Consider the following 9,867-nt stretch of genomic DNA (forward strand, 5'->3'; position numbering starts at 1 on the left):
GGACATGGGGGTTATGGAGCAAATCCCGATAAACGGGTGCCTCGCTCTCTCCCGCAGGATGAAGGAGTGGTGGGTGCAGGTGGGGCTGCTGAGCGTGCCCCTCCTCGCCGTCTACCTGCACATCCCGCCCCCCAAGCTCTCCCCGGCTCTCCTCTCCTGGAGGTCCTCCGGAGCCTACTTCACCTACAAGGACCAGAACATCTTCTACAGAGGTGACGGGGCCACACGGAGCCTTGGGGGACACCTCGTCCATCCCGGTGGGAAGCGGGGCTCGGGGCTTTGCTCCCCATGCTGGCCCCGGGGATGTCCCCAAGGCCAAGCAGGGAGATGGCAAATCTCTCCCAAAACAGAATGGCTTTAAGGGGAGCCGCTGCACGGATTGCGGTGTGCCTGTTTGTTACCAAAACGCTTTAATTGGGTGAAGCCACGAAGGTTCAAGGGTGAAGCCTTGGTGTTGGCACGGAAGGATCCCAAGAACCTCTGGTGGGTCACAGCAAGGAAAAGATGCCAAAAAACCTTTTTGCTGGAGCGGTTGTCACTCATTGTAGCAACTGAAGGGCAGCTGCAATTAAACTGTGCTAAATAAAACCCTGGTTTGCATCAAGTAGCCGGTGCTGGCGGCTGTGGTGGCTCGTCTGGCCGGGTTTCCGAAGCCATGCTGGCACCGGGAAGCTGTGGTGCGAGTCAAACTCATGCTTGGTTTTGGAGGAGCTGGGGGAGAGGTAACGCCACGGTGCTGGTTGGGCTCCTGGTGGGGCGAACGGCAATGCCTGTCATATAATGGTGGAAATTCAGGGGGGGAAAAGCTGACGCTGAGGTGCCCCGTTCCCTCCGCAGATTCGACCGGCGTCGTCGGCAGCTCCGACGTCGTCATCCTCTTGCATGGCTTCCCAACCTCCAGCTATGACTGGTACAAGGTGAGGGGAGTGAATACACGGCGGGGTTGGATGCTGTCAGCAAATCCCATGGCTTCTCCCTCCCAGGGATGAGCGGACAGACATGGGTGGTGGCTCAGCGCAGGGTGGGCAGTGCTCCGGAGGAGATTCTGCTGGGGCTACCACCGTGCTCCGGGATATCACAGAATCATAGAATCGTTTAGGTTGGAAAAGACCTTTAAGATCATCCAGTCCAACCATTAACCTACACTACCAAGTCCACTCTAAACCAATCAAGGGTAGACTAGACTGAACCATGTCCCCAAGTGCCACCTCTGCCCATTTTTTGAACACTTCCAGGGATGGTGACTCTACCACCTCTCTGGGCAGCCTGTTCCAATGCTTGACCACCCTTTCCGTAAAGAAATTTCTCCTAATATCCAATCTAAACCTCCCCTGGCGCAGCTTGAGCCCATTTCCTCTTGTCTTATCGCTAAGTACTTGGGAGAAGAGACCAACACCCACCTCACTGCACCCTCCTGTCAGGCAGTTGGAGAGAGCGATAAGGTCTCCCCTCAGCCTCCTCTTCTCCAGGCTGAACACCCCCAGCTCCCTCAGCCGCTCCCCATTAGCCCTGTGCTCCAGACCCTTCACCAGCTCCGTTGCCCTTCTCTGGACACGCTCCAGCACCTCAATGTCCTTCTTCTATTGAGGGGCCCAAAACTGGACACAGCATTCCAGGTGTGGCCTCACCAGCACCGAGTACAGGGGCACAATCACCTCCCTGCTCCTGCTGGCCACGCTATTCCTGACACAAGCCAGGATGCTGTTGGCCTTCTTGGCCACCTGGGCACACTGCTGGCTCATGTTCAGCCGGCTGTCAACCAACACCCCCAGGTCCTTTTCAGCCCTGTTCCTCTCCTGACAGAAGCCTTGCACAGCACCCAAGCTCTTTTCACGTTGCCCTTTCCCACACTGCAGCTCAAAGCAGGAGGAAAAAACCCCCCAACTGTTTTTTGGAGTTTTTTGGGGGGATGGTCTTGCTGTTTATTGGGAAATTTCAACCTCTTGCAGTTTTCTGGTGCTGTCTGGAGGAGTGGAGGGGAGCGTGGCCGTCCATGGCTGCGCATCGCCGCAGAGTTTTCCTCCCTCCCCTCCCATCAGCTGTTTTTTTAATGCATTTCTCTTCCAGATCTGGGAAGGGCTGACCCAGCGGTTTCACCGGGTGATTGCTCTGGATTTTGTGGGATTTGGTTTCAGTGACAAGCCTGTAAGTAGCCTGGGAAGAGGATTTTTGCAGTTGTTTTTGGCCCAGAGGTTGTTCTGCCGTGCCAGCATCCCCGGAAAATTGGCATTTGCAGTCCAGTTTCTTCTCCCATTTACATCTGGAAAAGGAGTAAGAGATTATAATAGCGGAACAGATGGAGAAAGTGCATGGTGGAGATCGTCTCTGTCACCGTCTTGCCTTTACTTGGGTTTGACGTGACTCCAAAGCACACCTTGACCCCTTTGGGGCATGGGCAGCGCTCCTGTGGGCTTGTGGACGTACCTGCTGGCCCAGGATATCCCATCTGCTCAGTCTGAGGTCACAAACTACTGGTCTCCACCCCATATTCCTCCATTTGGGTGTTTATTCTGGAGTTTGTGGGCTCATGGTGGATTGGGCTCTCACTGCGGCTCCTCTCCTGCTTTGCTTCGCAGAGGCCCCACCGCTACTCCATCTTCGAGCAAGCCAGCATCGTCGAGGGGCTGGTGCGTCACCTCGGCCTCTGCCACCAGAAGATTAATCTCCTGTCCCACGATTACGGGGATACGGTTGCCCAGGAGCTGCTCCACAGGTCACTGGAACCACTGATGCTCTGGTTGCTCTTTGTTGTCCCCGTCAAGATGATTTCCAGCAGATAAGTGGAAGGACGTAGCGCAGAACCCCCTTTCCCCTGTACCTACAGCTGTAATGAAGGCCGGGAGGCCTCAGGGCACATCCGTGGTGGGCAGATCTGAGGGTCCCATCCATCAAATCCCAGCTGCTAGGATGTTTTAACTTCCCTCCTGAGCTCCTTCTTATCAAGCCAGGGACAGCAGGGGAGCAGAGATGATCCAGTGCTGTTAATTTGACCTGCTGGTCGGTCATTTCTTGGATCCTGGAGAAGATCTCATTGTGTTTCACCTTCTTTTCTGTCCCCAGGTATGAGCACAATAAAACTGGAAGCATCTTGATCAACAGCCTCTGTTTATCCAACGGAGGTAAGGTTTGCCCGGCGTGGTGGGATGGGTGGTCTGGAAGGGATGGAGATCCATGGGATGACCTTCCCATCTCCATCACCCAAGGGAAAGCACCACCTGAACCCCAAGCAATTGCAATTAAGGTGCTGTAATTAACCGGCAGCATCAGACCTGGGGCTGCATTTGCGGTGTGTTTCACGGCACTACAAAGAAGCAGAGAGATTGGGAGATGCAGAGCAAAACGCTTGTAGCATTACAACTCTGTTCTCTGATGTCCTTCCAGGGATTTTCCCCGAAACGCACTACCCCCGCTTCATCCAGAAGGTGAGCAGCTACCCCCTCTAGTCGTACTGAATCACCCCTCGAGCAGAAGTCTGACTCCGTGAGTTTGGGGTTTTACCTGGCTCAAATGCCTGCTGCTTTTCCCGCTTCGGTGATGGCACCTGAGCTGCTCACAGGCATCGTTAGAGGCAGTGGGGAGAGGCAGGGGCTGTCAGGATGCGGCTCATCTCATCCGAACATCCCAGCTAATCACCCCTCGAAGCGCTGATATCTCACTGTCGAGAGCTCACGTACATCTCGGCATTACCAAGGGTCGGGGCTGAGCTGGGAAAATGCTGCGATATGGGGAGCCGGAGGAAAAGCCCTCCGGGGAGGCAGGATTTACCCGTCTGTACGATACCGAGTGGTGCTGTCTCCTTTTTTCCTTCTGCCCAAGATCCTCAAGGATGGGGGGTTGCTGTCCCCCGTCATCACACGGCTGATGAACTTCTTTTTCTTCTCCAGAGGGTGAGTCAGGTCTCCACGCTGCTGGGCACAGTCTGTACGGGGCGTGTGGGCCAAGTAGGCAGGGGGCCAACATTGGAATTAGTGTAGTGGGTATTTGGCAGGTGAGCGGATCTCCCGGCACTGTCCCAGGAGAGATTTCTCCCTGGATTTGAATGACCTTGGTCCTCCGGGCCATTCCCTCTCCAGGTTGGCAAAGTGCTTCGGCCTAATAATAAACCAGACAGCTTTCCACTGTACGCTGAAATCCTTCTCTCCCACGAGTATTGGGCTTGCACATGTGACAGAGGCACTGAAAACCCTAACCACACTCTGCATACGGCGCGCCATCAGCTATATATTTTTATCAGATGTTGCAAACCCTCTTTTTTTCCAAAAAGCCCTTTAGACTGGCCACTAAGTCCAACACCGGGTGCCTTTGGGGGATGATTCGCAGCGCTGCGCTCGCACCCACATGTTTCGCAGTGGAAGCTGGAAGTGCTCGACTGTTTTTTGCTCTCGGCTAGTTTTTGAGCCGTACGCTAACGTGGCTGCTGCCGTGCCGCTCTGAACTCTTTTTTTTCAGGCTCGGGGCAGTCTTCGGGCCCTACACGCAGCCTTCGCAGGCAGAGTACTGGGACATGTGGACGGTGGTGCGGACCAACGATGGCAATCTTGTTGTTGACAGGTACGTCGCTGTTAATTGCTGCACAACCTTAGTTTTACACCACGGTGTCCCTCTGTTTGCAGACAGAGCCATGCAGCAGCTTGGAGGTCACCAGAGCTTGGCCAGGTCCCTGGACATTGGCTCCTTGGAGCCTCCAGCTGCTTCTGTTGGGGTCTGGGATCATTGTTGCCCCCCAAAAAAGAGCTAGGGTGAGATGTAGGAGCAGGGATTCCTGCTGGGATGGTGCAAGGCAGGTAAATGAAGTCTGGAGTCAGGAGGATCTGAGCCTGCAGATGGTGGGAGAAGGACAACGCTGGAGATGTACAGGGTGGGATTTTTTTTTTTCTTCTTTGGATATTAGGGGCTTGAATTTGTGGGGTTTTGTTAACAGCTGGAGCTAGATCAGGTTCTCTCCAGTTTGGGACTTTTGGAAGGACCTCAGGCTGGTGGTTGTGAGTTCAGTATCCCCATTCAGCAGGGCCTGGGCGCATCCTTCTCCCCCAGCATGCAAACTCCTCTCTCCTCCCGCTGGGGACAATCTCCAGACAAATCACAGTAAGGACCAAATAGCTCAGCCCCTCCAAAGGGCGCCTGCTAATTGCCTCTTATAACAAGGGATACTCGCCCAAGTCCAGCGATGGATACACGGCTGACACGCTGCCTACATGACAAGTCCTGTCATGGCAAATTCTTGCAGTGTCACCTTCGCTGGCAGCGCAGCTGTGATGGGAAACTCAGTGCCAAAATATCTCCAGACTCTTAAATGTCATGTGTCAGAGTATCGGTACGTTTATTCAGTGTAGATTCCCGTCCTTGGAAAGACGGGTTATAAAGGAATTTATAACCCAACTGACTTGAACCTGACGTTTAAATTGTGAGCCTCAGCCCCTGAGAGCTGTGCTGAAGCAAGGAGTTACCCTGAGTTGCTGGCTGGGGTAACGAGACAGGCCGAGGAGCTGTTAGCGCTTCAGATTTTCACCGTAAGACCTGACTAGTGCAATTTATCTTCTCCTGCACTCCTCCACACTCAGTAGTTCAGCGTCCACTCCACTTCTGCGGGGCGCTGAAAGTTTCAGAGCTGCTGCACCACCGGTGAGCCGAGCATAGGAGCACTGAGATGGCGCTGCCTCTGCGTTGGCTTTTAGCAGACCGATTTCTGCCCCGTTCTGTAGGATCTGATTGCAAACCCGCTTTTTGCTCTGCCACCCGAGCGAAGCGGTGCGGAGTTTGCTAAGGGGGATTGGGGGTAACCGACCTTTCAGTGCTTGTTTGCCAGCTGCCTGCAGCCCGCCGTGACTTACTGCACCGCCTGGCACAAGGGTTACCACGGTTCACCCCCTTGAACAACCCAGTGGCATTTGACTGGGAGCAGAGGACCCAAATACGCTTCCATCTCAGCTGGGAAGGATGGGAGCACAGGTCTTATGAGAAGTGGCTGAGGGAACTGGGATTGTTTAGTCTGCAGAAGAGGAGGCTGAGGAGAGACCTGATCGCTCTCTACAACTGCCTGAAAGGAGGGTGTAGTGAGGTGGGGGTCAGTCTCTTCTCCCAAGTAACTACTGATAGGACGAGAGGAAACAGCCTCAAATTGCACCAGGGGAGGTTTAGATTGGATATTAGGAGAAATTTCTTCATGGAAAGAGCGGTCAAGCATTGGAACAGGCTGCCCAGAGAGGTGGGGGAGTCACTACCCCTGGAAGCGTTCAAAAAATGTGCAGACATGGCACTTTGGGACATGGTTTAGTGGGCATGGTGGTGTTGGGTTGACGGTTGGACTGATGATCTTAGAGGTCCTTTCCAACTTTAATGATTCCTAGTTTTTACTTTCATTAAAATATAATCCAGCCACCAAGCCAGGAAAGATCAAATTAATTATTACTCTACCCTTAATTGGCTTAGTGGTGGACTTGGTAGTGTTAGGGTAATGGTTGGACTGGATGATCTTAAAGGTGTTTTCCAACCTAAATGATTCAATGATTCTATGATTCAAACTCTTCTATCTCCCCAGACTACAGGCTGTTTTCCCCTTCCTAAATGAACTTGGGTAGGAGTCTTAGGGCACAGAGCTGGCAGCGGTGAGGCCTGGAGTCACAGTCCCAACCTCATTTGCACTTTTATTTCCTGTCTTTAAAAAACAAACAAACAAAAAACCCCAGAAATACACCTTAGGCAGTTTGCTAAGCTCGGGGATGGTCAGCAGACTGATTTTGTGTGGCTGCTGCCCAAGGAGGCAGCCTGTGGGAGACGCAGATTCCACCTCTGTCTCATTGCAGAGGCGTACATTGCCCTGCAAGCAATTTCCAGGCTGTCCAGCACCCGGAGGCACCATCTGCTGCATAACAACAGGTTTCTCTTCAGTATTTTGCAGTACATAAACCAGAGAAAGAAGCACAGAGACCGCTGGGTTGGGGCTTTGATGTCCACCTCCGTCCCATGTGAGTAGGAATCCATTTTCTTTGATTTACTGGTTGGGATGTTGGGAATCACCCCCCTCACATGCAGGCACTGGAGCGTGGTGCTGGCTCCTTCCACTAATCGCTGGAGCCTCTCAGTTATTCCAGTGAGGACGACATGGCTCAAATCAGGTTTGTGCAGGGGGTAGCAAACTTCCCTGCTGCAGTTTAAGGCTCGGCTACAGCAGAGAGCTGTGAGCTTGTTAAGCTAAGAGGAAAAAGAGTTTGTTCCGCTGAGCAGAGGTAACTCTCCTTTAGAGGCTGGTTCACGGCCTCCGCTTTCTCCAGCTGCTGCCCCAGGGAAGCTGAGGTGCTTTTCAAGCTCAAGAGAAGTTGCAACCACTCAAGGAAAGGTTTGGTGGTTGCAGGAGGTGGGTTGGAGGCTGAACTTGAGCCCAGGGCAGAGAAGCAAGCGCCCTTTCAGTAGCTGGTTTGCTCAGTGCTCTGCTGAAAGCTTCCCAAGCTCCGTGTGAGGGGGGAACATGTCTGCAACGGGTCTCCTTGGCTTAGTTTAGGGATGTCCTTGGGTATAAAAGCTCCATCTGTGCTTCTCTCTTGCAGTGCATCTAATCTATGGGCCCCTGGATCCTGTGAATCCGCACCCAGAGTTTCTTCAGCTTTACAAGTGAGACAAAACCCTCCACAAAGCAGGCATACAGAACTGGGGTTTCATTTCATGGGAGATTTTGCCTCAGACTTTTTCCTTCAATTCCCTTTTCATGGAATCGATTTTTAATTCCCACCTGTAACCTGTACAGCCAGGTGATTCAGTCGGAGCCTTCTACAATTTGGAAATTGCTTCCCCATTTTAGGCATCAAAGTCACAATTCTCAGTCAAATCAATCATGCATTTTAAAACCACATCAGACATAGGTTAAGATTTATTGACTGAGGTAGTCTTCTCCAAACTAACCTGAAGTAACTCCAACACTCGGAAGAGTGGTCAACTTGTAGCTGATACAGGCTTTTTTGTCCCAAAACCATGTTACGGGCACAATCCCAACTGTGCAAAGAGGGTACCGCCCTCCTCGCCGGAAGCATCTGGCTGGCTGCGGGCTGAGCCTGCTGCAGTTCCTGTGCTTAATTAAGCCTCGCTGCATTCTTCCAACAGGAAGGTGCTTCCCATGTCCACGGTGTCTGTGCTGGATGACCACATTAGCCACTATCCACAGCTGGAGGATCCGACAGGCTTCCTGAACGCGTATCTGAACTTCATCAACTCCTTCTGAGCTGCTGCAGCTCAGTTCTCACTCTCTGTTTATGAGTCAGGCTTTGGGGAAAGGAAGAAACCCCGATTTTTTCATCTCCAGATCCAACACTTTGCACTAACACCCTAATCTTTGGCTGCTAAACTGCTGCATTTATGCAGTTAAATCCTTTGAGCACCAGAAAAAGATCAGCCTGCAGGGAGGCATGGACAAAACTGTCAGCCTAAGTAGAGTTACAGGATGCCGAGAGCTCTCCCAGTCCCGCGCTCACCTTGCTTCTTGACTGGCCTCCGTATTTAGAGCCAGGAGGGCTCAAGGGAGCACAGGGGCACCTGAGGGGAGGCAGAGCACATATGTCAGTCCAGGAGTCCTTACTTGCCGTCACTGCTAGGCGATGCCGTGTGCCACAGATCAACAGGACCATCAGCAGCCAAGGGCCGATGTGCATATTCCTAAGATGGATGTTGGTTTGTTTTTTGAGTTGCCACACAGGCAGTTTAAATAATAGCCTTCTGCTAAGTGTTATAATACCTGGCCAGCTTGTCAGGACTGAAGAATTTGAGACTGAGTTTGCCTACACTAAATACAGCAGGAGAGCTGGATCTGTAATCCCCTGAAGTATAGGCAATGATGCTCTTGCACCCATAAAGGGGCATTTAAGCACTGTAATTATGTCTTCAGTAATCTCTTTTTAATGGCCAGTTACCCAAAGGCAAGCTCTAAACCTCGAGTTTTTACCACATTCCCCTGTTCCTCTGATTTTCAGTTCAACAAGCAGAGCCACTCAACCGACACTACACCCCTGGGACTATCTCGGGAGCTTCCCCGAAGCCTGGCTGTAGCAGGCAGTTCTACCAGGGCAGGCTCGTACCTGTTTCACTAGAGCAAGCTGAACACGCAACGCTGGCACTAGCAAAAGCCAAGGTGTTCTTTGGAACAATAGCTATTCCAGCCACTGGGATCTGGGCCAGGTGTTTAAATTAGCATTAAGATAAGATTCCTTCCTTCCTTCCTGACCCAGTCATCGGCAGAGAGATTCAGAACTTCCCTGACAAGGAAGTCACTGCAAGACCCCTCCTTCCCCCTCACTTCCCAACTTTTGATATGGGACGTTTCACATCTTTGAGCCCAGGAAAAGGCTGCACTGTTATTTGGTATTTTCCGACATAAGGCTCAGAGAATTGAATATGCCTTGATAGGTGAAGATTAAATCTCTCTCTCTGCACATTGGTTTTTCTGTGTGGAACAGAGGAGACAATTGTTAGGAAATCGTAAATTTGCAGGTTGGCAGACTCTGCAGGTTTTGTGTGTTTTTTAACTGCTTCTGTTTGAAATCTAATAGCATCCCTTTAGGAATCATAGAATCGTTTAGGTTGGAAAAGACCTTTAAGATCATCCAGTCCAACCATTAACCTACACTGCCAAGTCCACACTAAACCAATCAAGGGTGGACCAGACTAAACCATGTCCCAAAGTGCCACCTCTGCCCGTTTTTTGAACGCTTCCAGGGATGGTGACTCCACCACCTCTCTGGGCAGCCTGTTCCAATGCTTGACCACCCTTTCCGTAAAGAAATTTCTCCTAATTTCCAACCTAAACCTCCCCTGGCGCAGCTTGAGCCCATTTCCTCTCGTCCTATCGCTAACTACTTGGGAGAAGAGACCAACACCCACCTC

At 51.9% G+C, this 9,867-nt stretch overlaps 1 protein-coding gene across 3 annotated transcripts; it reads left to right on the plus strand.

The window, feature by feature from the left end:
* The first annotated feature begins 58 nt into the window (after nucleotides 1-58).
* On the plus strand, nucleotides 59-8,273 carry MEST (mesoderm specific transcript). Of its 3 annotated transcripts, none has more exons than XM_009490032.2 (11): nucleotides 59-212; nucleotides 838-917; nucleotides 2,068-2,145; nucleotides 2,577-2,713; nucleotides 3,061-3,119; nucleotides 3,382-3,422; nucleotides 3,817-3,887; nucleotides 4,450-4,551; nucleotides 6,889-6,965; nucleotides 7,545-7,608; nucleotides 8,095-8,273. In XM_009490032.2, the coding sequence occupies exons 1-11, from the start codon at nucleotides 59-61 to the stop codon at nucleotides 8,210-8,212; spliced, it is 981 nt and encodes a 326-aa protein (XP_009488307.2). In that variant the 3' UTR covers nucleotides 8,213-8,273. The 3 variants fall into 3 exon arrangements, with proteins under 3 accessions (XP_009488307.2, XP_075575079.1, XP_075575072.1); XM_075718964.1 differs by having other exon boundaries at nucleotides 59-162; nucleotides 818-917; XM_075718957.1 differs by lacking the exon at nucleotides 4,450-4,551.
* The last annotated feature ends 1,594 nt before the right edge of the window (nucleotides 8,274-9,867 follow it).

This window comes from Pelecanus crispus, chromosome 1, assembly GCF_030463565.1.
Source record: "Pelecanus crispus isolate bPelCri1 chromosome 1, bPelCri1.pri, whole genome shotgun sequence".
NCBI lineage: Eukaryota > Metazoa > Chordata > Aves > Pelecaniformes > Pelecanidae > Pelecanus > Pelecanus crispus.

Excerpts from the sequence above, each read along its gene's own strand:
- MEST (XM_009490032.2), top strand. The coding sequence starts at position 59 with ATGAAGGAGTGGTGGGTGCAGGTGGGGCTGCTGAGCGTGCCCCTCCTC. Across the intron at positions 918-2,067 it reads CCAGCTATGACTGGTACAAG|ATCTGGGAAGGGCTGACCCA; the intron begins GTGAGGGGAGTG and ends TTTCTCTTCCAG. Across the intron at positions 3,888-4,449 it reads TTCTTTTTCTTCTCCAGAGG|GCTCGGGGCAGTCTTCGGGC; the intron begins GTGAGTCAGGTC and ends CTTTTTTTTCAG.